The sequence below is a fragment of the Salmo trutta genome, chromosome 8, assembly GCF_901001165.1.
Source record: "Salmo trutta chromosome 8, fSalTru1.1, whole genome shotgun sequence".
Taxonomy (NCBI): domain Eukaryota; kingdom Metazoa; phylum Chordata; class Actinopteri; order Salmoniformes; family Salmonidae; genus Salmo; species Salmo trutta.
The window spans coordinates 24,965,811-24,992,061 of NC_042964.1; the positions used below are offsets into that span (position 1 = coordinate 24,965,811).

General features: G+C 43.1%; 1 protein-coding gene across 3 annotated transcripts in view; it reads right to left on the reverse strand.

Annotated features, from left to right (window-relative positions):
* Positions 1–575: 575 nt before the first annotated feature.
* LOC115198582 (collagen alpha-6(IV) chain) overlaps positions 576–26,251 on the reverse strand; it is a 201,859-nt gene continuing 176,183 nt past the window's right edge. For 2 of the 3 annotated variants that reach the window (XM_029760632.1, XM_029760631.1), the window contains 21 exons: positions 25,858–25,929; positions 25,624–25,731; positions 24,979–25,197; positions 24,521–24,682; positions 24,089–24,097; positions 19,972–20,142; positions 19,538–19,681; positions 19,176–19,298; positions 18,572–18,753; positions 18,409–18,472; positions 18,016–18,198; positions 17,695–17,802; positions 17,312–17,503; positions 11,120–11,236; positions 6,193–6,354; positions 5,733–5,831; positions 5,381–5,527; positions 5,018–5,134; positions 4,534–4,725; positions 4,053–4,339; positions 3,492–3,749 (listed from right to left, as the gene is read on the reverse strand). In XM_029760632.1, coding sequence (XP_029616492.1) covers positions 3,492–3,749; positions 4,053–4,339; positions 4,534–4,725; positions 5,018–5,134; positions 5,381–5,527; positions 5,733–5,831; positions 6,193–6,354; positions 11,120–11,236; positions 17,312–17,503; positions 17,695–17,802; positions 18,016–18,198; positions 18,409–18,472; positions 18,572–18,753; positions 19,176–19,298; positions 19,538–19,681; positions 19,972–20,142; positions 24,089–24,097; positions 24,521–24,682; positions 24,979–25,197; positions 25,624–25,731; positions 25,858–25,929 — 3,116 coding nt within the window. Of the gene's footprint in view, positions 3,750–4,052; positions 4,340–4,533; positions 4,726–5,017; positions 5,135–5,380; positions 5,528–5,732; positions 5,832–6,192; positions 6,355–11,119; positions 11,237–17,311; positions 17,504–17,694; positions 17,803–18,015; positions 18,199–18,408; positions 18,473–18,571; positions 18,754–19,175; positions 19,299–19,537; positions 19,682–19,971; positions 20,143–24,088; positions 24,098–24,520; positions 24,683–24,978; positions 25,198–25,623; positions 25,732–25,857; positions 25,930–26,251 lie in introns of all 3 variants that reach the window. The other variant, XM_029760630.1, reaches the window with a different exon arrangement.

Consider the following 26,251-nt stretch of genomic DNA (forward strand, 5'->3'; position numbering starts at 1 on the left):
TATTCCCCCCCTGTACTGGTCCCCCGTGGGAATCGAACCCACAAACTCTGGTGTTGCTCTATCAGCTGAGCCACAGGGGATCTTATGTTTCACTGTGGAATTTATGTTATATATTTTTTTTCTTCAAGGTAGCCCTGAAGGCTGTATGATATATATATTTTTTTTCAAGAATGAGAGGTTTTGACAAACAAAAGAACGTAGCCTAATATGTCAAATCAAATCCAAAAACAGTCTATACAAAGTGTATTTAAGGTCACGACACACTACATACATTTTTTTTCAAAATACAACAAGAAAATAGTCTTACCTGATGCAATGACCCCATCCAGTGGCAGTCTTAAAAGGCTGCATTTACACAGGCAGCCCAATTATGTTTTTTTTCCCACAAATTGGTATTTTGACAATAACTGGAGAAAAGAGTAGAATTGGTCTGCCTGTGTAAATGCAGCAAAATGTCCCCCAATCCAAGAGTGGTTTAAAACTATTGATGATGTTGTGTTAGTCAGTGGTTGACAATCAAATATGACTGCTGTGGCTTTCCACAGAAAAGATGAAGACAAAATAAAAGTGTTATCACCTAAGTGTTATACTTTAATGTTGTCTTGTTAAGCACACAGCACTTTCTGTGTTAAGTACCTACTAGGTTAGGTATGTTGCACTCTTCAAATGTGGTAAATCCACTACATCAAACAACATATATTCAATTTGGACCCTTTTACACATACTGTAGTCTAGATCTGTATAGGTGGTATATCATTTTGTTACATTTCTCTCAAACAATCCTAATCATCGTTCTTCATTCAATCTGAATCTGTGTTAGTTGTAATACTTTTATTTCATTGTGAACACAAAACTGCACCGTTTGACCAAATCTGTTGTGTCCTCTGAGGAAAATGTAGCACATCTGCATAATCATTGCAGTTATACATCTCTGTTATACATGTAAAATGTGGATTTGTATGAAAAATATTTATTTTTCAGGTTCTCAAAATTCCTTTTAAGACAGTGGAATATATTCAACAGAGGTCAGTGTCAAAACAGTGACAATAAAAATGTGTTTTTATCTTTTTGTGTCATTCAAATATAATCATAGAATTGTATATTTCCATATAAAACATATCCTAAACATTTTTTTGTTCGTTCCTATCATCGAATGTACAGATCATCTTCCCCAAAATGTAAATAACCTTTGAACCAGGGAATAATTACAGTGAAGTATAAGAATTACAATCTAGATTACAGACAAAAGAACAACAAATGAGAAAAAAATCTCATTGAAAAAGATGTACTCAGGGCTACCAATGAGAGATGGGCCTGCGTGTTAGACATAGTGGTCATAGTGGTTACAACTTAAGTCACCCAGCACTTTTGACATCAGTGGCTGCGTTCCAGGCCACGAACATTGCAGGCGTTGCATTGGCATCAGATTGCTAGATCATATGATGTGGTTAGCTGATATTTTAGTCACTTATCCAGGTGTTTTGAGATCTGGCAGGCGTCTGCAATGTAGTCGCACTGGAACGCGTCCATTGTCATGACAGGAACTGAGGAGAGCAGATTGGGACTACAGCAACACAGTAGGTCCTATCGTTTGCTCTGCTAAAATGTATAGTAAGCTTCTGTCCAACAACAAATATTGTAACGGAAAATGTGTGTGTGGTGTGTTTGTTGTTAGTTTGTGATTCCTTCCAAGCAGTTACTGCGTACTTGTATGTTTTGGCTCAAGTATGGGTGGTGGAGGGTTTTATAAAACCCAAATTTGGTCACAAAAAATGGAGCAAAGATAGTTACTCTCCTCACCTCGATAACCTGAGTGAGACCCTGGAGAACATGACGGTTCTAAATAATTACAAAGCCATCATGATTTGGTGCAATGTACTATAGGCTTGGTCACCCATTCCAGTCAGTGAAGGAGGTGAGTTTAAAGTAGCAATATTCAATATCTGTTTCCACCCAAAGTGTGAAACCCCCCTAACAACTGCATTTGTAAACAAAGGGGTGGGTCTTGGGAACAATGGAACTGCCATTGAGTTACTTTCATTTTATGTTATCTGTCCAACACAGTGACAGTGACATTACACAATCCACTATTAGGGTCTCACCGTAGGTGGAAACTTCAATTATGGAGTGACATGGTGACATGGAGATGACATGGCCACAAGAATCATGTGTGTTCAGTGTTGATGGTTTGTGTTCCAGGAGGGGGGGGGGGGACTGATGTTGGTGGTTAGAACCTTCAACCTCCATCGCTGTAGCTAAACTGAAAAGACACACACAAGTTACAGATCTTTACCTGCACAGACCGACTCCATTCATACCACAGGAGGTTGGTGGCACCTTCATTGGGGAGGACTGGCTCACAATGATGGCTGGAGCTGAATAAGTGGAATGGCATCAAATGCATCCAACACATGGTTTCCATGGTTTCCATGTGTTTGATGCCATTCCGTTCGCTCCGTTCATGCCATTGTTGTGAGCCGTTCACCCCTCAGCAGCCTCCTGTGATTTATACCAATTATAGGCATTCACATTACTGCAATACATTCACATACACATAAATGGGATCTTATATAAATAGAAGTATGACCATTTCTTCAAGTGATTCGGCATGGGATGATGTTACCTCACTCGATCTGTCTATGCCACTCATTCTAATATTTAAAAAGGGATGGGTTTTGTCTTTCTCAAAACTGTTGTCAAGTTGAGTCCCAGGGTAGGGTAGCACCAAAAAAAAATAACACATTGGTTTCTAACAAGCATATATCATAATACACTTACTGTTTCTCTTAACTGAAGCAGACATAATAGATATGTGTTGGAGTATAAAAAGTGGTTGGCTAGCTATAGCAGTTAACAGGTATGTGTAGCAGGTCTCTTAGGTTCATGACTGTATGTAGTTTTAAAGGTAGAGAATGTATTCATCCCAAATAGCATCATATTCCCTATGTAATGCACCACTTTGGACCAGAGTCCTATGGGTAGTGCACTATATAGGCCATTTGGGATGTAGCCCAGGAAGTGAAAGCGGTTCAGTGCAGGCCAAAGGGGTGGTTTGGGGTTGCACTCTCCGAGGTAGCCGTGAATGTTTTCAGACACATAACCATGGTAACGTGAAAAGAACAAAAGAAAGACACGTAAAACATACAGTATAGCACCACTGTCAGTAATAATCTAGTTTAGAACAAGACCGCTCATCTCTCCATCCCTTTCTGTCTTACATCGATACAAGGGTATCATAAACCCACAGAAGGGCCCTCGTCGGCTCCTTCAGGAGCCCCTCACCCTCCTAGTGAGACCCCTAGATGAAGCAGGGGAGGTGCTCAAATTCAGTCAAAGTTGTTTTTATTTTTTATAATTTCAATTACTCCATCTCCACCCCATCTCTCTCTTTTCCTTTCTGATAAGTAATCATCACCCTGTCCTTTGTTGTTTCAGTCTCTCTCTTTTTCATATCTTCTCTCCATCGCTCCATCTTCGAACTCTTATCCCAGCTACAAGATCTTGCTGCAGACTTGACAGCGGCTGACTCGGCTGCGTTGGTTGCCTCCCTTCAGTGTGTCCATCGGAGGGGGGTCGAACTCCCGGCTAGGCTCAACCGTGGTCAGCCAGAAGCTGTACTTGTTGGCAAAGTAGTGGCAGGTGCCCTTGGCCCCATTACACTCAATGAAGGGCGTGGCGCGGAAGTCTTCCAGACAGGACCCTGGAGAGACCAGGGACTGGCCGCCGCCCTCAGCCCCGGCAGCAGTGTGCTGTATGGGGGGAAGGGAGAGAGAGAGAGGAGAGGAGGGGACCAGACAATACCTAGGTGTTAGTTTCTAGATGGTGGTTTAGACTATGGAGTTCTTGGGTAGTGATCTAGCTTTCATTAGAGAATAAAATATAGGCCAGGATTCAAAGCGTGATTGACATTTAAAGGTCATTTTACGATTGAGCCGACATCTTCAGCGGTTTCCATGAATGTGATCGCAAACGCAGGAATACTGGCACTCTGGGCGACAACGCTCCATAATGCAGAGCGGATTGAATCTGGCCTTAATCCCCCCCTAACTCACCATGAGAAAGGAGTACCCGATCCAGAGGGATCTCCAGCCGGAAGGGCAGGTAGGGATGGTGAGGTCCTGTGAGTGGACAGCTACAGGCTGGGAGTAGGCCTCGCACACGGAGCACCTGCTGATGTACTGGCTGATAGCCTCCTCTCCCACCGGCATCATGGGGATGGGTGCCGTGGTGGACAACCAATAGGACTTGTCGTTGCGGCTGGCGTAGTAGCAGATCTCGTTGGGCGTGCAGTACAGGAAGGGGACAGTGCTGAAACGGGGAAGGCAGGAGCCTGCCATACCTGTGAGAGAGGGGAGAGGAGGGAGAGAGGTGGAAAGAAGGGGGAGTAGGGCAGGAGAGATATAAAGTTGAGCTTTCCGCAAGTTTTGTAGGTTGCTCTGCCTGCCCGAATTGTATAATCGCACATGTTGCCCTTGTGTGTGTGTGTGTGTGTGTGTGTGTGTGTGTGTGTGTGTGCGCGCGTGTGTGACGCACCAAGGTCCTGGTTATGGGCCTTCTCCTGCCCCTCAACATACAGCAGACTGTATCCTTCCCAGAGCTGAGCCATGCCCTGAGGACACATGGGCACCTGGTTGTTCTGACTGTGCTTCACCAGAGTGTATCCAATACTCCTGCTGCGCGCCACACTTCCTGGGGGACCCTGCAGGCCAGGCTTACCGGGCAGACCTGGGGGAGAGAGGAGAGGAAGGGAGAGGGGAGGTGAAAATAGATGGGGGGGGGGGAGAAGTGGGGAGGGAGTGTGTAAGTAGTACAGGTTCAAATGTTGGTTATCACTTTACTTAAAACCTCCGGCTATGATGCATTACGATGCGGTTATAAAGCAATGTAAGACTTGTCATGTTGTATAGAGGTCGATGTGTGTTCACATACAGACATTCTAAATACACACTCGTACTCACAGTTGGCAAATATACTGTAGACACTATACGCGCACGCACGCACACACACACACACACACCTTGTGACCCGGTAGGTCCAGGGAAACCAGGAGGACCAGAGTCTCCCAGAGGTCCGTCCAGACCTGACCCTCCGTTCCTCCCCAGCTTCCCTACCGCGCCGGGCCGGCCTTTAGGACCTGGAACAGAGGAGGAGGATCTGATGTTACTTCATATTTGAATCCCTAATGGGTCAGGTTTGGATCAAAGTAGTGTAAACTGATCCTAGATATGGGATTAGGGGGTGACTGTGGTTAGTCTGAATCCACACAAGGCAAAACTGATCCTAGACCAGTATTCCGTCTCTGAGATGCTTTGTGAATATAGTCCCAGTAGGTTACTTACCCCCCTGCCTGGCCTCTGGCTGTTCTAAGTGGGCTACTCACCCCCCCTGCCTGGCATGCCGGGATTGCCTGCTTCTCCCACGGACCCCGAAGCTCCGTTGACCCCGGGGTCTCCCATGTCTCCATAGGGTGTCCGGATGTCCTGCCTGGGGAAAGTTTTACCTTGGGGTCCCTTACGACCAGTATTACCTAGAGGGGGAGGGAGAGAAGTGAGAGGAGGGGAAAGGGGAGGGGGAGGAAGGACAGGATAGGGAAAGAGAGAGAGGGGGTAGAGAGAGCGAGAGAGAGAACGCAAAATGAGAGGTACATTTTTTTTACAATTATTTAATCAAATTGACAAAGACAAGTGTTTCACCTTCAAGATCAGTGTGTGTTAAAAGGATAAGTCTCTCACCTCTCCTTCCTTTGGGTCCTTTCCCTCCGTAGTATCCTGGATCTCCAGGGAAGCCCCTTTGTCCTGATGCTCCACTGTACCCAGAGTCACCTCTCTCTCCTGGGCAACACAACAACAACAACATTAACAACACACCCCATCAGACACATGGTACACCAACTACCGGGTAAGAAAATGTCAGATCAACATCCAATTCTGGCTGATACTTTATTGAGTTGTCAACAAATGTGCCCATCAGACAAATTGTACGTTTCAGATCAACATCCAATTTAGGTTGATATTCAAACGTGAATCTTACTTGAAATAAAGCAGCCTTTTTTAAACTACATTGTTGACCCTATGAGTCTATAAGGCTACCATCAAGGTAATCATCCTCAATCTGAGAGCCATCATCACTGTACCTTGCTTTTGAATCACATTCTGATGGATATTACAGTACATTGGTTTGTCATCCCTGTACCTTTGAATCCAGGGTTTCCGTCCCGTCCTGGGCCACCTGGACCCCCAGGGTCTCCACGGTTACCAGGGGTACCAGGGATGCCAGATAGCCCAGAGTCGCCTCTGTCTCCTTGGGCTGTACCGGGCCCCGGTGGGCCTGGGGGGCCTGGAGGACCACGGTAACCTGGAGGATCCGACCATAAACAATTAACACAAGAGTGAACTAGCTACAGTATAGAGGTCTATAGAGTGTTGGATTTAGATGGAGGGAGGAGAATGAGAGATGACTCAGAGGGAGAAATGGAGAGAAGGAGAAGAGGACAACCTGGAGGAACGGACAGAGGAGAGAGATGTTAACACTCAGTGAACTAGGTATAGATATAGACTGGTAAGAGATGGAGAGATGTAGGGAGGAAAGAGATAGAGGGGAAAGTAGAAAGGAGGAGAAGAACATGGAAGAAAGAGGAGAAGAGTGAGATGGAGGAATAAGGAGACAAATCTCAGCTGATCAAATCAAATCAAATTATATTAGTCACATGCGCCGTAAACAACAGTGAAATACTTACTTATGAGCCCCTAAACAACAACATAGTTTAAAAAAAATACGAATAAGAAATCAGAAATAAAAGTAACAAGTAATTAACGAGCAGTAAAATAACGATAGCGAGACTATATACAAGGGGGTACCTGTACAGAGTCATTGTGCGGGGGCACCGGTTAGTTGAGGTAATATGTACATGTAGGTAGAGGTGACTATGTATAGATGATAACAACAGAGAGTAACAGCAGTGTAAACGGTGTGTGTGTGGGGGGGGGGGGGGGCAATGCAAATAGTCTGGGTGGCCATTTGATTAGATGTTCAGTCTTCATGACTGTCTTGGTGTGCTTGGACCATGTTAGTTTGTTGGTGATGTGGACGCTAAGGAACTTGAAGCTCTCAACCTGCTCCACTACAACCCTGTCGATGAGAATGGGGGAGTGCTCGGTCCTCTTTTTCCTGTAGTCCACAATCATCTCCATTGTTTTGATCACGTTGAGGGAGAGGTTGTTGTCCTTGCACCACATGGTCAGGTCTCTGACCTCCTCCCTATAGGCTGTCTCGTCGTTACCGGTGATCAGGCCTACCACTGTTGTGTCATCGCCAAACTTAATGATGGTGTTGGAGTCGTGCCTGGCCATGCAGTCATGAGTGAACAGGGAGTACAGGAGGGGACAGAGCACGCACCCCTGAGGGGCCCCTTTGTTGAGGATCAGCGTGGCAGATGTGTTGTTACCTACCCTACCACCTGGGGGTGGCCCGTCGGGAAGTCCATGATCCAGATGCAGAGGGAGGTATTTAGTCCCAGGGTCCTTAGCTTATTGATGAGCTTTGAGGGCACTATGGTGTTGAACGCTGAGCTGTAGTCAATGAATTGCATTCTCATATAGGTGTTCCTTTTGTCCAGGAGGGAAAGGGCAGTGTGGAGTGCAATAGAGATTGCATCATCTATGGATCTGTTTTGGCGGTATGCAAGTTGGAGTGGGTCTAGGGTTTCTGGGATAATGGTGTTGATGTGAGCCATGACCAGCCTTTCAAAGCAGTTCATGGCTACATACGTGAGTGCTATGGGTCAGTAGTCATTTAGCAGGTTACCTTAGTGTTCTTGGGCACAGGGACTATGGTGTTCCAGTTGAAACAAGTTGGTATTACAGACTCGGAAAGGGAGAGGTTGAAAATGTCAGTAAATACAATTGCCAGTTGGTCAGCGCATGCTCGCAGTACACTTCCTGGTAATCTGTCTGGCCCTGCGGCCTTGTGAATGTTGACCTGTTTAAAGGTCTTACTCACATTGGCTGCGGAGAGCGTGATCACACAGTCTTCCAGAACAGCTTGTGCTCTCATGCATGTTTCAGTGTTATTTTCCTCGAAGCGAGTGTATAAGTAGTTTAGCTCATCTGGTAGGCTCATGTCACTGGGCAGCTCTCGGCTGTGCTTCCCTTTATAGTCTGTAATGGTTTGCAACTATGACACATCCGACGAGCGTCAGAGCCGGTGTAGTACAATTCGATCTTAGTCCTGTATTGACACTTTGCCTGTTTGATGGTTCGTCGGAGGCCATAGCACGATTTCGTATAAGCTTCCGGGTTATACGAGTCCTGCTCCTTGAAAGCGGCAGCTCTAGCCTTTAGCTTTGTGAGGATGTTGCCTGGCTTCTGGTTGCGGTATGTACGTACGGTCACTGTGGGGACGACGTCATCGATGCACTTATTGATGAAGCAAATGACTGATGTGGCATACTCTTCAATGCCATTGGAGGAATTCTGGGACATATTCCAGTCTGTGCTAGCAAAACAGTCCTGTAGCTTAGCATCTGCTTCATCTGACAACTTTTTTTATTGATTGAGTCACTGGTGCTTCTGCTTTAATTTTTGCTTGTAAGCAGGAGGATATAATTATGGTCAGATTTGCCAAATGGAGGGCGAGCTTTGTATGCGTCTCTGTGTGTGGATTAAAGGTGGTGCAGAGTTTTTTCTTTCTGGTTGCACATTTAACATGCTGATAGAAATTTGGTAAGACGGATTTAAGTTTCCCTGCATTAAAGTCCCCGGCTACTAGGAGCGCCGCCTCTGGGTGAGAATTTTCCTGTTTGCTTATGGTGGAATACAGCTCATTCAGTGCGGTCTTAGTGCCAGCGTCAGTCTGTGCTGGTATGTAGACAGCTACGAAAAATACAGATTATCATGAGATACTCTACCTCAGGTGAGCAAAACCTCGAGACTTCCTTAGATATCGTGCACCAGCTGTTATTTACAAAAATACATAGTATTTTGTCTTACCAGGCGTCGCTGTTCTATCCGGCAGCCAGCTGTACATTGAGAATGTCGTTGTTCAGCCACGACTCCGTGAAACATAATATGTTACAGTTTTGAATGTCCTGTTGGTAGTTTAGTCTTCCACAGAGTTCATCAATTTTATTTTCCAAAGATTGCACGTTTGCTAGCAGAATGGAAGGAAGTGGGGGTTTATTCGATCGCCTACAAATTCTCAGAAGGCAGCCTGCCCTCTGGCCCCTTTTTCTCCGCCTTCTCTTAACGCAAATGACGGGGATCTGGGCCTGTTTCCCGGAAAGCAGTATATCATTCACGTCGAGCTCGTCGGACTCGTTAAAGGAAAAAAAGGATTCTGCAAGTCCGTGTTGAGTAATCACAGTTCTGATGCCCAGAAGTTATTTTCTGTCATAAGAGACGGTAGCAACATTACAGTTGAAGTCGGAAGTTTACATACACCTTAGCCAAATACATTTAAACTCAGTTTTTGACAATTCCTGACATTTAATCCTCGTAATAATTCCCTGTCTTCGGTCAGTTAGGATCACCACTTTATTTTAAGAATGTGAAATGTCAGAGTAATAGTAGAGAGAATGATTTATTTCAGCTTTTATTTCTTTCATCACGTTCCCAGTGGGTCAGAAGTTTACATACACTCAATTAGTATTTGGTAGCATTGCCTTTAAATTGTTTAACTTGGGTCAAACGTTTCTGGTTGCCTTGAAACAAGCTTCCCACAATAAGTTGGGTGAATTTTGGCCCATTCCTCCTGATGTAACGGAGTCAGGTTTGTAGGACTCCTTGCTCGCACACGCTTTTTCAGCTCTGCCCACAAATATTCTATAGGATTGAGGTCAGGGCTTTGTGATGGCCACTCCAATACCTTGACTTTGTTGTCCTTAAGCCATTTTGTCACAACTTTGGAAGTATGCTTGGGGTCATTGTCCATTTTGAAGACCCATTTGCGACCAAGCTTTAACTTCCTGAATGATGTCTTGAGATGTTGCTTCAATATATCCACATAATTTTCCTACCTCATGATGCTATCTATTTTATGAAGTGCACCAGTCCCTCCTGCAGCAAAGCACCCCCACAACATGATGCTGCCACCCCGTGCTTCACGGTTGGGAAGGTGTTCTTTGGCTTGCAAGCCTCCCCCTTTTTCCTCCAAACATAACGATGGTCATTATGGCCAAACAGTTCTATTTTTGTTTCATCAGAACAGAGGACATTTCTCCAAAAAGTACGATCTTTGTCCCCATGTGCAGTTGCAAACCGTAGTCTGGCTTTTTTATGGTGGTTTTGGAGCAGTGGTTTCTTCCTTGCTGAGCGGCCTTTCAGGTTATGTCGATATAGGACTCGTTTTACTGTGGATATAGATACTTTTGTACCTGTTTCCTCCAGCAGCTTCACAAGGTCCTTTGCTGTTGTTCTGGGATTGATTTGCACTTTTCGCACCAAAGTACGTTCATCTCTAGGAGAAAGAACGCGTCTCCTTCCTGAGCGGTATGACAGCTGCGTGGTCCCATGGTGTTTATACTTGAGTACTATTGTTTGTACAGATGCATGTGGTACCGTCAGGCATTTGGAAATTGCTCCCAAGGATGAACCAGACTTGTGGAGGTCTACAATATTTGTTTCTGAGGTATTATTTGATTTCTTTTGATTTTCTCATGATGTCAAGCAAAGAGGCACTGAGTTTGAAGGTAGGCCTTGAAATACATCCACAGGTACACCTCCAATTGACTCAAACGATGTCAATTAGCCTATCAGAAGCTTCTAAAGCCATGACATCATTTTCTGGAATTTTCCTAGCTGTTGAAAGGCACAGTCAACTTAGTGTATGTAAACTTCTGACCCACTGGAATTGTGATACAGTGAATTATAAGTGAAATAATCTGTCTGTAAACAATTGTTGGAAAAATAACTTGTGTCATGCACACAGTAGATGTCCTCACCGACTTGCCAAAACTGTAGTTTGTTAACAAGAAATTTGTGGAGTGGTTGAAAAAGAAGTTTTAATGACTCCAACCTAAGTGTATATAAACTTCCGACTTCAACTGTATGTACAAGATAAGTAAAAAATATAAGTTACATTCAATCTATAGTTTTGTAAAAGACCAAATGAAGGGTTAAATTACCTTCTTCTCCATCGATTCCGGGCAGGCCAGGGTCTCCCAATGGTCCAGGGATGTTAGAAATGACCGTCTCCCCGCGAGAACCAGGCAAACCTGGGAAGCCCGTCACACCAGGACCTCCTGACATCCAGACAAGAGTTGGGGTCAGCATCAACACACACACACACACACACACACACACACACACACACACACACACACACACACACACACACACACACACACACACACACACACACACACACACACACACACACACACACACACACACACACACACACACACACACGTTACCATAGGTGCCTCACTGTTTCTGATTTAGAAACCCACTATGGTCAAAATAAGTGCACTATTACAAGAAATTACAGGGAATAGTGAAATAAGAAATATATTATGTACCATAAACTATCACCTTCATGGATGGCGGAGGCTCAATCAAGCTAGTCATCTTGACTACTTTCTTATGTTATTCTCGCTGCCACCAAAAGTTAAGAGTGTTGATGGGGACAGAATGTGGTCGGACCATCAAATAATTGGTATACACATTACTCTTACAGAATTTCCGCAAGGGCGAGGATATTGGACATTTTATCAGAGCCTACTGGATGACAACTTGTTTTTAACCAAGACAGAATAATATATAACGGACTTTGTTCTACATAACATAGGTACAACAGATCACCTTATTGTATGGGACACTTTTAAATGTGTCTTTAGAGGCCATGCAATTCAATACTCATCTTTAAAACAAAAACAATTTTGGTGAAAATATTTATATTAACAAAGGAAATAGAGGAACTAACAGTGCAGATAGATAGCAATAAAAACTGTACCCTAGAGGTACAGAATAAGTTAGAGGGAAAACCAAAAAAACTGGAGGAACTTATTCAAGAAAGGTCAAGTGTAATATATTATAAAAATAAAACAAAGTGGACCGAATATGAGGGTAATTGCGCCAACATTTTTTAAAATCTTCAACACAGAAATGCTACCAAAAAGAATTTACAAAAACCTGTTACACACTAACTGAAGTTAATTTAAATACTTGTTTCTGTTCATATGGTAAACTTCACAGCTGTACAGAAAGACTCATATGAATGCCAAATTACAGAGGAGAAAATTATTGCTACAATTAAAGCCTTTAAATCTGGGAAAACTCCAGGGCTGGATGGCATACCAGTTGAGGCATATCGAACCTTTTTTCGATGTACTCAGAGGTCCGTTATTAGCATGTTTTAACCACTCCTATAAAAATGGTAGACTATCAGATACTTAGCAAGGTCTGATTTCACTATTACTGAAACAGGACCCAGGTGGTAAATATAAAGATCCGGTCCACCTAAAAAACTGGAGACCCCTTACACTTCAGTGTTGCAATGCCAAAATCCTAGCAAAATGCATAGAAATAAAAAGGTATTGTCGGACATTATTCAACCTAATCAGACAGGTTTTTTTTTACATGGACAATACATTGGAGATAATATAAGACAAGTACTGGAAACAATAAAACACTATGAAAAATCTGGTAAACCAGGCCTGGTATTCATAGCTGACTTTGAAAAGGCTTTTGATAAAGCACAACTGGAATTTATATATAAATGCCTGGACAATTTTAATTTACGAGAAACTCTTATACAATGGGTTAAAGTTATGTATAGTAACCCCAGGTGTAAAATTGTAAATAATAGCTACTTCTCAGAAATTATTAAATTGTCAAGAGGAATAAAACAAGGTTGCCCACAATCGGCATATCTATTTATTATGGCCATCAAAATGTTAGCTATTATTAAAATCAGATCCAACAATAATATCAAGGGGCAAGAAAGTGGACATACTCAGTATTCATATCCGAAAATAAAGAAATTCTCTCACTACAATACATTTTAATAGACAGTTAGCCAAATTAGATAAGATCATGCAAACATGACAAGGACAACACTTGTTCATTTGTGGAAAAATCCCCCCAATTTATTCTTTAGTCATACCCAGTTTATCTATTTACTTATGGCCCTGCCTACACCTAACGATTTGTTTTTGTAATTATATGAGCAAATTTTTTCCAATTTATTTGGAACGACAAGTCAGACAAAATTAACCTGCCTTTTTATATAATGACTATGAATTTGGAGGGCTAAAATTATTAAATATTAAAGCATAGTACCTTTCACTAAAGGCATACAAAAACTATAATTAAATTCAAACTGTTTTTCTAGCAGATTGGTAAGAATTGCTCACCCCATGTTCAACAATGGCCTTTTTCCCTTCATTCAGATTACAACCTCTCACTTTCGATTATTTGAAAATGAAATAATCTCAAAAATATCGCTACTTTTAAAACAAGCCAAAGAAAGCTGGTTGCAATATCAGTTGAATGCACCACAAAAGCCATAACAAATATTACAACAAATATTAGTGTTGAACTCATACTAATTGATAAAAAACATATACATATATATATATATAATCTTTGTAAATTATATCATAAATAGGACTGGTGTAGTTATGTCACACATGCAGTTAACAAATACATATGGGCATTTCTGCTCTATCCGAAATTACAACCAACTGACTGCAGCATTACAGCAAAAATGTAGGAGTTATGTGGAAAGGGGAGAAGGTAAGGAACTTGTTGGCCCTGCATTAAAGACCAAAATTGGCTAAAGAAAATTGTGACTCGTTTCAGGAAAGTATTTAAGTAAAAATACTTTAAAGTACTATTTAAGTTGTTTTTTTGGGGTATCTGTACTTTACTATTTATATTTTGACTACTTTTACTTTTTCTTCACCACATTCATTAAGAAAATATTGTACTATGTACTCCATACATTTTCCTTGACACCCAAAAGCACTTGTTACATTTTGAATGCTTAGCAGGACAGGAAAATAGTCCAATTCACACACTTATCAACCGAACATCCCCGGTCATCCCTACTGCCTCTGATCTGGCGGACTCACTAAACACACATGCTTTGTTTGTAAATTATGTCTGAATGTTGGAGTGTGCCCCTGGCTTTCCGTAAAAAAAATCTTTTTTTAAAGAAAATGGTGTCATCTGGTTTGCTTAATATAAGGAATTATAAATGATTTATACTTTTACTTTTGATACTTAAGTATATTTTAAACCAAATACTTTTATACTTTTACTCAAGTAGAACTTTACTAGGTGACTTTTACTTCTCAGGAGTAGCATTTGAACGTAAACATTTATTTTTTTATCAAAATGGGTTTTTGGGCATAAATGCCTTCTGGAACATATGAACTTTCATGTGCCTTAATAACAAACTTGTATTCCATCCATAAATACAAATACAATGGTTAAATTACGAGCCTAGTTGGTTTAGCCATTGAAAATGACAGGAACGTTCCCACTAGCCATGATTGGCTGAGATAATGTATGGGCTGGACATGCCGGGAGATGAGTTCGGATTGGTCTGCCATGTAGCATGCTTTTGTCTATAACATGAGCTGTTCAGTAAGTGTTGACAGTCCTTTCTACTGCGCCATTTTTGAAAGATATAACGTTAGCCATCGAGAACTACAAAAGTTTTGCTACTTTTCTCAACAACATTGATTCCCTGAATTTAGCAGGCGCTATCGACAGATCTGTAGGAAAAAGTGATGGGCTACTTTCTGCACACGCCACAATCAGTGTGAACCGGAGTGGCTTGACACAAAGCTGGCCAAACAAGATGTAGCTACAAAAAAACTGAGTTAAATGGTTCCAGTCTGCCGTGACGCGTTCATCCATGTATATGGGTAAGAGTCTAGCTACATTTTCCAGATATGTTTCTAATTTTTTCAGAAAGTCATTTTTATTTCGAGTTAAAGCATACCGTTAGTTTGCTAGCAAACATTAGCTTGCTGGCTCGCTAGCTAACATTACGTGTGTGATCTGTGTAGTAATATTATTTGAATCAGAAATCCCCATTTGTATTGCTAGTTATAGCCTAATGTTAGCTAGTTAACATTGAACCTAGTTTGTTAGCTTTAGCCATTCATACTACAGCTATGACAACATTTGAATTGGTAGAAGTATAAGTTGGGGTTCTGCCGGTTCATTGTTTAGCTAGCTAGTTAGCTAGCTACCTAGATGTCTAAACAAAAGACTCCACTTCGGCCGGATTATTACATCAAATTAGCAGATGTGTCTGGTGGTGATTATGGCCATCGATTGTATGTCATGAACATGTGTACATGTCTAGACAATAGTGACCCATCCACTTAGCTAGATGTGGGTGAGGGGTGGTTATAGCATTTCCTTCACATGACCCATCAATTTAGACAAGTGTGTCGGGTAAGCGTCACCTAATAACGCTAAAATATTTTTTACCTGGACACTTTCTGTTTTTGATATTGCTACTAAGCAAGTACTATCACTGTACGATTTACACCTTCTAAATCCTGTGACAAATAAACTACATCAAACTTTTTTATTTGATATAGCGTGTGTTTACCACATGGCCTCACATGTGAATCCTTAAAGAGATGGATGGGACTAAGGCTTAAAATGGTGTGAATGATGCTGAATGGGTGTAGACGGAAGAGCTCTCCAGTAGGTGTCCCAAAACATTCAAGGGCCATTTTGTCAAAAGTTGATCAACTTTCAAAGCAGAATTACTTTCCCATTGTTCCTCAACTGCAGCATATACCATTTTCTAGCTCCGAGTCTCTACTTTTATCCAATGTAAAAAACACCATTTCAAATTTTGCTACATAAGACCGAATCTAGACAGTTGGTCACAATTGTGATAAATAAATAAATAAAAAAGTAAACCAGGTTCATTTAAGGACCAAAAAATGTACAGCTGCGCCATACAGGTTGTAAAATAGTTGGGAAGAGATTTTCATGGCAAGGTTTATGAACTGATACACAAAACAATTCTGGATTCAAATTATTATACAAAATTCTTGCAACAAATAGAAAGTTATGGCAATGGGGAATACAACCATCCCAGCTCTGCAGATTTTGCTGCAAAGAGACAGAATCATTAGATCACTTGTTTTGGTACTGCCCATATGTAGCTTGTTTTTGGTCGCCGGTTCAGAAATTGCTGAAAAAATCACAACATTTACCTAAAGCTAACTCTGCAAATAGCACTGCTGGGTTACTTGAAAAGCCATAGTCACTCCATCAATTATATAATACTCTTAGTGGCTTCCGTTGGCCACTGATTGGTAGTGCTGCAGAGACAGTTGTCCTTCTGAAAGGTTTTCCCATCTCCACAGAGGAACTCTGGAGCTCTGCCAGTGACCATCGGGTTGTTTGTTGGTCACCTCCCTGACCAAAGCCCTTCTCCCCCGATTGCTCAGTTTGGCCGGGTGGCCAGCTCTAGAAAGAGTCTTGGTGGTTCCAAACGTCTTCCATTTAAGAATGATGGGGGCCACTGTGTTCTTGGGGACCTTCAATGATGCAGAAATGTTTTGTTACCCTTCCCCAGATCTGTGCCTCGACACAATCCTGTCTACGGACAATTCCTTCGACCTCATCGCTTGGTTTTCGCTCTGACATGCACTGTCAACTGTGGGACCTTATATAGAAAGGTGTGTGTCTTTCCAAATCATGTCCTATCAATTTAATTTACCACAGGTGGACTCCAATCAAGTTGTAGAAACATCTCAACAATGATCAATGGAAACAGGATGCACCTGAGCTCAAATTCGAGTCTCACAGCAAAGGGTCAATTTTTTTTATTTTTATAAATCTGCCAAAAAAATTCTAGAAACCTGTTTTCGCATTGTCATTCTGGGGTATTGTGTGTAGATTGATGAGGGAAAAAACAATTTAATCAATTGTAGAATAAGGCTGTAATGTAACAAAATATGGAAAAAGTCAAGGGGTCTGAATACTTTCCGAAGGCACTGTATATTATCTATGTCTGTGTGACCAACCAGTGTTTGAAACCCTGGTCTTCTGCACGCCACAAGACTGTGTTAGCCCGCTGAGCTAAAGCATAGGCATTAGCTCGGGGAGCTAACACAAGTCTATAGGCAGTGTTAGGGTTGGAGTCGGTCATCACGTTACTCATCAAGGTTACTCATCTACTCTCATCTGTGCTTCTACCTCCGCATTGCTTGCTCTTTTAGGGTTGTAAGCCGGCTATCTTTAAAGCACTTTGTGACTACTGCTGATATAAAAAGTGTTATAAAATACATTTGATTGATTATTTGATTGACTGATTGATTGATCTTTCTCACCTGACTCTCCTCTAGCTCCCTTCTCTCCATTGTACCCAGGTCCACCTGGGATGGAGGAGCCCCTCTCTCCCTTCAGACCGGCTGCTCCAGGAGTGCCGGGACGACCCCCCTCACTATAACCTGGGGTTCCTGGTAGACCCTTGGGTCCAGCCAGTCCGTTGAGCCCATCAAGACCAGGAGATCCCGGCAGACCTTGAGAAAGAATACTATTATTGTATTATAATATTGCCTAAAATAAAATGACATACTAAAGTTATGTTAGAGCAAGCCATGTCAGTTTAAGATAAAGAACCATTTTCTCTCAGGCCAATGATGTATTACAAATAGTAATGTGTGGCATGGAAAAGCTAGAGGAGACTATGGTTCAGTGTGTCTAAACAAACCTTTCTCTCCAGATGTTCCAGGGGAGCCAGAGCGGCCAGGCGTCCCGTCTAGACCTCTTCCTCCTGGGTATCCATTCAGACCCTTAGCGCCAGTGAAACCAGGGGTACCTGAGAAGGGGGGACCCCAAAAAACACACCAGGGAACATGTGTGAGCACAAATGAATGTAAAGAAATATTAATAATGCACAAATGAATGTAAAGAAAATATTAATAATGACAAGGTTTCTTTCCCTCTTTTTTTCTGTATCACTTCCAGTGACATGATTCATCTGTGTGGCCTTTACGACATCACTTCCTGTGACATTATCATCCCCACTCACCCATTTGTCCGGGTATTCCTCGATCTCCCGGTGCTCCCTTCTGTCCGTTGAACCCAGGGCCGCCTGCGAAACCGTTGTCCCCGGGGGCGCCTTTAGCACCTGGGTCACCTGAGTAACCAGGGGTTCCGGCCTCACCTTTAGCTCCGGGACCTCCGGGGTAGCCGAAAGAGTCACCTCTCTCACCTGAGAAATATACAATATGCAGGTAAGAACTTAACCAATACAAAACATTTACACTGAAAAGGTACAGGAAAGAATGGCCGAGATAACAGAATACAACAGGTAAGGGACTACAGTTAAGAGAATAGCACAGGGAAGAGACCAACACAGGTACAGTAAGATGACACGAGGTTCACAGGTAGGTATACAACAGGTGATGTGACAGCTACTCACCTTTAGCACCTGGCTGACCAAGGACTCCGGGGTTTCCAGGGAAACCAGGTTCGCCATCGTCACCCTACAGAACAATAATATGTCAAACTCAGTATAACATCAACTGCCACTTCTGTCTACAACGTCACTGTTAAACTCTTTCTATGGTGGTGTATGTGCCTACCCTAGGTCCAGGCATGCCAGGGAAGCCGATGATACCGGGAGATCCTTTAGGCCCCGGGTAGCCTGGTCCGGCTGGGCGTCCGGGGAGACCAGAAAGTCCTTGTTCTCCTTTAGCCCTGTCAGCATAACCAGGCAGCCCGGGCAAACCCTGTCGACCAGGCAGCCCTGGGAAACCCTTGTCACCTGGGGACAGGGAGGCACAAAATGGAGAACGTAGGATCTTGTTGGTGATAAGCATTTGATCCTTAATGGCGGCTGAAGGAGCTTGTTGGTGACACACGTTTAGCACAAAATGGCTGCTGCAGGAGCTTGATGGTGGCTAGGTTTAGGACAACGTAATAATTCCAAGAGGATGCTTTTGAAAATAAACAGATTCATAGGACCAGCACCGTTGCTAACTAGCATCTCTGGTCCGATTGTTTAGAAATCTTCTGCATTTACGCAAAGAGTGATGGGATATTAGAACCCTCTTGTATTAACCTTTGTTATCTTCAGCCTAGGTTGGTGGCACACATTTGTAACAAAATGGCAGAAGTAAGACCTTGTTGGTGACACACATTTGGCACAAAAGGGATGACAATTTTGATTTGTAGCCTACCACCTACCTCTAGGTCCAGGGAAACCGGGTAGACCGTTGGCACCATTGTCGCCCATCTGTCCCTTCTCAATGTACTCAACTCTGACGGGCAGAGAGGGTGCGCCGGGTGGACCAGCGTTACCTCTGTCACCTGGAACACACACACATAGAGAGAAGCAACATCATTCAGTTTCTCTTTGAACCAAATAATACAGTTAGGGTTCCTTCTACGCCATAGGGTTTGAGCAAGCCCGAAGAGAAACATTTGTGAAACTAAACCAAAACAAAAGTACTGTAAGACTATTCATCATGTCATATTAAAATGATAATCTACTCCCTATCCACTCCCTTCCCATCATTCCATTAGTTCTGTCATTCCCAATCCTGTACCTTTTGGTCCTGGCGCTCCGAAATCTCCGGGCAGACCATCTCTTCCTGAGAATCCGGGAGCTCCTTTCCCTCCTGGACCTCCAGGTCTTCCAGGGTTACCTGGCATTCCGGGGAAACCCACCAGTCCGGGGTAACCGCTCTCGCCTGTGAACAGGAAAGGGATCATGATTAGAAAACGGCTCGTGGATCTGACTAATATCCACTTTACATCGACATTTTCAAGCCAAATAAACATCAATAGAGCAATAGTAGGTATGGGTCAAATTACTCTATTCATCTCTCTAAAAATGCCAAGTGCCCGACGTGGCTCTGGTTAAAAAGTACTGCACTGATTGGTGTAATTTGAGATTTGCACTATTGTGAGTGTCCATCCTACCTTGGCTTGGAAGTTAGCTATGGAGGTGTGTATGTTCGGTTATCCACCACCACCTTACCCTTTCTTCCTGGTCCCCCAGGGATGCCGTCTCTTCCCCCGGGGCCCGGTGGTCCTGGAAGACCCCTGAGTCCTGGAGAGCCATCGCCTCCTGGTTCTCCTGGTTGTCCCTTCATCCCAGCTGGGCCTGGAAAGCCTGCATCACCTCTGGCTCCCTTCAAACCGGGGTAGCCTGGGTGGGGAGGGAGAGCACAGCAAGTCAGGCATAACTCTCTCCTCTGAAAATCAATAGTACATTAGATTAAAGTTAAATAATTGTTCAAATAGGAGGGAGGGAGAAAGTGCTGATTTATAAACATATATACATATCACATGAAAATAACCAAACTTACCATAACTTACCTTTATTGCACTGTTAAAATTTAACTTGTTGTGACATATACTACAATTATATTCAGTATCTAAATTACATTATAAACTGGGTGGTTTAAGCCCTGAATGCTGATTGGCAGACAGCCATTGTATATCAGACCGCAGTTATGACAAAACATTTATTTTATAATAGCAACAAGACACCTTGGGAGTTTGTGCTATATGGCCAATATACCACGGCTAATGGCTGTATCCAGGCTCTCTGCATTGTGTCGCGCATAATAACAGCCAAAAGTATGTGGACACCTGCTCATCGAACATCTCATTCCAAAATAATGCCCAATAATATGGAGTTGGTCCCCCCTTTGCTGCTATAACAGCCTCCACTCTTCTGGGAAAGCTTTCCACTAGATGTTGGAACATTGCTGCAGGGACTTGCTTCCATTCAGCCACAAGAGCATGAGTGAGGTCGGGCACTGATGTTGGGCAATTAGGTCTGGCTCGCATTTCTGTATGGACCTTGCTTTGTGCACGGGGGCATTGTCATGCTGAAACAGGAAAGGGCCTTCCCCAAACTGTTGTCAAAAAGTTGGAAGCACAGAATTGTCTACAATGTAATTGTATGCTGTAGTTGGCACTATGCATTGGGGTAGGTAGCATTCTCCTGGCAACCACCAAAACCAGATTTGTCCGTCGGACTGCCAGATGGTGAAGCGTGATTCATCACTCCAGAGAACACGTTGCCTATGGGTTTCCAATGGTCCAATTACACCACTCCAGCCGACGCTTGGCATTGTGCATGGTGATCTTAGGCTTGTGTGCGGCTGCTCGGCCATGGAAACCCATTCATGATGACCCCGGTGAACAGTTCTTCTGCTGACTTTGCTTCCAGAGGCAGTTTGGAACTCTGTATTGAGTGTTGAAACCGAGGACAGACGATTTGTACGAGCTACGTGCTTCAGCACTCGGCGGTCACATTCTGTGAGCTTGTGTGGCCTACCACTTCGCGGCTGAGCCGTTGTTGCCCCTAGACGTTTCCACTTCACAATAACAGCATTTACAGTTGACTGGGGCAGCTCTAGCAGGGCAGAAATTTTACGAACTGACTTGCTGGAAAGGTGGCATCCTATGACAGTGCCACGTTGAAAGTCTCTGAGCTCTTCAGTAAGGCCATTCTACTGCCAATGTTTGTCTATGGAGATTGCATGGCGGTGTGCTCAATTTTATACACTTGTCAGCAATGGGTGTGGCTGAAATAGGTGAATACACTAATTTGGAAGGGGTGTCCACAAACTTTTCAATACAGTACCAGTGAAAAGTTTAGACACCTACTCATTCAAGGGTTTTTCTTTTTTTTTTACTATTTTCTACATTGTAGAATAATAGTGAAGACATCAAAACTATGAAATAACACATATGGAATCATGTAGTAACCAAAATTCTAAAACAAATCAAAATATATTTTATATTTCAGATTCTTCAAAGTAGCCACCCTTTGCCTTGATGACAGCTTTGCACACTCTTGGCATTCTCTCAACCAGCTTCATGAGGTAGTCACCTGGAATGCGTTTTCAGTTAACAGTGCCAATCAGTTGTGTTGTGACAAGTAGGGGTGGTGTACAGAAGATAGCCCTATTTGGTAAAAGAGCAAATCCATATTATGGCAAGAACAGCTCAAATAAGCAAAGACAAACGACAGTCCATCATTACTTCAAGACATGAAGGTCTGTCAATACGGCAATTTCAAGAACTTTGAGAGTTTCTTCAAGTGCAGCCGCAAAAACCATCAAGCGCTATGATGAAACTGGCTCTCACGAGGACCGCCACAGGAAAGGAAGACCCAGAGTTACCTCTGCTGCAGAGGATAAGTTCATTAGAGTTACCAGCTTCAGAAATTGCAGCCCAAATAAATGCTTCACAGACACATCTCAACATCAACTGTTCAGAGGAGACTGTGTGAATCAGGCCTTCATGGTCGAATTGCTGCAAAAGAAAACACTACTAAAGGACACCAATAAGAAGAAGAGACTTGCTTGGGCCAAGAAACACGAGCAATGGACATTAGACCGGTGGAAATCTGTCCTTTGGTCTGGAGTCCAAATTTGACATTTTTGGTTCCAACCGCCATGTCTTTGTGAGATGCGGTGTCGGTGAACGGATGATCTCCGCATGTGTATTTCCCACCGTAAAGCATGGATGAGGTGTTATGTGTAGTGGTGCTTTACTGGTGACACTGTCTGTGATTTATTTATAATTTAAGGCACACTTAACCAGCATGGCTAGCACAGCATCCTGCAGCGATGCGCCATCCCATCTAGTCTGGCCTTAGTGGGACTATTATTTGTTTTTCAACAGGACAATGACCCAACACACCTCCAGGCTGTGTAAGGGCTATTTTACCGAGAGGAGAGTGATGGAGTGCTGCTTCAGATAATCTGGCCTCCACAATCGCCTGACCTCAACCAAATTGAGATGGTTTTGGGATTTGTCGAACCTCAGAGTGAAGGAAAAGTAGCGAACAAGTGCTCAGCATATGTGGGAACTCCTTCAAGACTTTTGGAAAAGCATTCCAGGGGAAGCTGGTTGAGAGAATGCCAAGAGTGTGCAAAGCTGTCATCAAGGCAAAGGGTGGCTATTTGAAGAACCTCAAATATAAAATATATTTCGATTTGTTTAACACTTTTTTGGTTACTACATGATTCCATACGTGCTATTTCATAGTTTTGATGTCTTCACTATTATTCTACAATGTAGAAAATAGTAAAAATAAAGAAAATCCTTGAATGAGTACTGTAGGTGTGTCCAAACTTTTGACTGGTACTGTATACAGTGTATTTTGGCCATATACCACACCCCCTCGGGCTTTATTGCTTAATTATTGTAGTTCAGAATGCAAACAAGTCACATGAACAAGAATGTAAATACATGTTCAGTTACATTGTTTCATGACATAGTTTAATTAAGCTGCAATTGCACTTAAATTGAGAGAAAGTATGGAATATAAGATTGATAAATGTAAATTATTCCTGCTGGTTTACATAGTTACAGGTTACATTCAAATATCTTATCAAGGGATGAAAAATGATCACGCCAATATTCATGATAAAATATACTGTACACTCAAGTGCAATTCCAGAGTACAATTTGATAGCCCATCCACATGATAAATACCCTTTGGAAGCCGTCTATGGTTTCTGTCTTCTAGATGTTTCTAGAACAGGCTTTTAGGCTCGTAGGTTGAAGTGAGTCGGTTGGATGGTTAAGATGAGGGTAAGGGTTCACACAAGCTTATCAATGTTACAGCGACAAACACAATTGCTGCCAGCAAGGCTTAAGTTATGTTTAGTTAGGGTTGCACAATTCTGGTAAAATTCCCAGGATTTCCATAAATCCTTGTTGGAAGATCCATGGAATCGGGGAGGGGGGAATAAGCAGGAAATCCGGGAATCTTCTAACCAGGATTTTTGGAAAACCTGAGAACTTTGGGAAAGTTTCCAGAAATTGGCTATCCTAGGTTTAGTAGAGATCCAACACAAAGATTGCACCTATAAGATTAGTGCTTCCTGAAAAAATACTATGAAGTTCAACAACTTTCTATTTTTGACTTTCTATCTCTTTCTTTGGACTCAAATGCCTAAGGTTTAGAACAGCTCTTAGTTCTAGAAGCCAGATGTTCTAAAATGGGGAATTCCAAATCCCAAGGAGCAGTCAGAGTTGGTAAGATGGGCGGAGGAGGCATGGGTTAGAGCGACTGGTCTAAGACGGAGCGGGGGGGATGAAGGGATGAAGGGAAGGGAGTAGCTCACCTTGACAGCCTAGGGAGAGACCCATCACCAAGAAGAGAGGGATGGAGTGATGATAATGATGGATGTAGGTGATAGCGATGGTTGTAGGAAGAGAGGAAGGAGGAGGAGAAGGAAGAGGAGATGGAAAAGAAAATGAGAGGTGAGAAGAAATGGTTTTGGTGATGGAGATCACAAACAGGCAACCAGTGGAAACTTACTGAAGAATAAAATAAAAATAGAGAGAACATATCAGTAAAGGAGAGAAGTGGTGGGGAGCATTCACAATCAACACACAGGCATGTCTGTTCGCGCTGTGGGCTAAAACGAAAGACACCGACGACTAGGAGATGCCTGGGATCTGGAATCAATTGATTCAATGGATTAACGACAACATTCCCAAACATTTCCAAAATTCCGGAAATCCTATGACATTCCCCTCGTTCCGACTCTCACCTGGAGAGCCGGTTAACCCTCTGCTTCCGGCTGGTCCGGCAGGACCGGGAAATCCACCCGGTCTGCCCTCTCCGGGAAGACCAGGAAGACCTGGAGTTCCGGGGTAGCCATCTGTCCCGCGCTCACCCTTAGCTCCGGAAACACCGGACCGTCCGTCAAAACCTGGGGGAATACAGGACACAGGGTAAAATACAGCAGAACACACAGGAACATACAGTACAGATACACAGAGCCACATAGAAACATACATCCCCGCTGAATAAAAGCATCTATGTGGGCATTATAAAGGCCTTATGAAGGCTTCATTGAACCTTTGAAGTTGTAGGTAGTTTAGTGTTCCCCATTTTCATATCGAGACAGACAGAAAGTTTGATCAATAGATAGATCAATAGATTACTTTACTGATCCCCAAAGGGTAATTTATCCGATTATTAGTTCATTATCATGCTGAGACCCACCTGATCCTCCAGGTTGACCCGATGCTCCTCGCTCTCCCTTGTCTCCTGGTCCTCCGGGGAACCCAGGTGATCCAGGGAGACCTGTTGAGGCCCCCAGAACCTCCCCCGGCTGCCCCTTTTCCCCCAGCCGCCCCGGGAACCCGTTTTTCCCTGGGGCCCCTGGACGGCCCTCGCCTAGGATACCTGGGACCCCCGCATCTCCTCTGGGGCCAGGGAAACCTGAGAGAGGGGGGAGGGGGATAAAGTTGGTTAAATTCAATAAACCATTACTGTATATACAGTATGCCATTTAGCAGACACTAAAGGTCATTTGTGTTGGCAGCAATCAAACAAGTGAGTAGAAGTCATTGAAAAATTCAGTCAACTTCATTCGGTAAATATTTATGGTCACTAATTGGCAGCAATGGGCCACAGATTTCAGTGGTCACTAGAACAGAGAAGAGTGGTGATATTGTCCAAGTCTAATTAACACGAGCTCATGGGAACAAGAACATTAGACTATAAAGTCATATCTTATAAATATCAACAATGGACCATAGATATCAGTTGTAATCAGATTAGTGGTCAATAGATGGTCATGCTTGAAAAGAGAAGAGTGGAGATATTGATGAAGCTAATGGGTAAGACATGAGCTGTGTTAGTCACCTTGTGGTCCAGGCTGACCTCCGAAGCCAGGGTCTCCTCTCTCTCCCTTCCCTCCATCAAAGCCGGGCCGACCGGGACCCCCTGGGAAACCTGGCTCGCCCTTGGGACCTACACACACACACACACACACACACACACACACACACACACACACACACACAGTCAACTTCCCTGTAAAAATAAATAAATCACGAAACAGGAAGTGTTGCCATGGTGATGATGTCTATATGTTACCTGTTCTTCCAGGTATTCCTGGGTAGCCGGGCTCTCCGTCCTCGCCAGGTAGACGACAAGGGACCGTCAACCCTAGTAACAGCCGGCCAGATCAAGGTTAGCACGCACGCACACACACACACACACACACAAACACACAAACACACAGGGCTGGAGTAAAGCCCTCTATGCCTCAGTCAAACTGATACAATGCCATTATAATATTAAAGTACACATAGTCTAGCTTACACATAAATATTGGCCATCACTGTAGCACATTATTATTATTTGTATCCTTGTTTATGGATATGCATTTATGTGATTACGACTACGTTCGATTATGGTGAGGATTTTAATGTCAATCCGTTGATTAAAAGTAGTTAGTAATTGATTAAGACAATATTATAGGTATGGA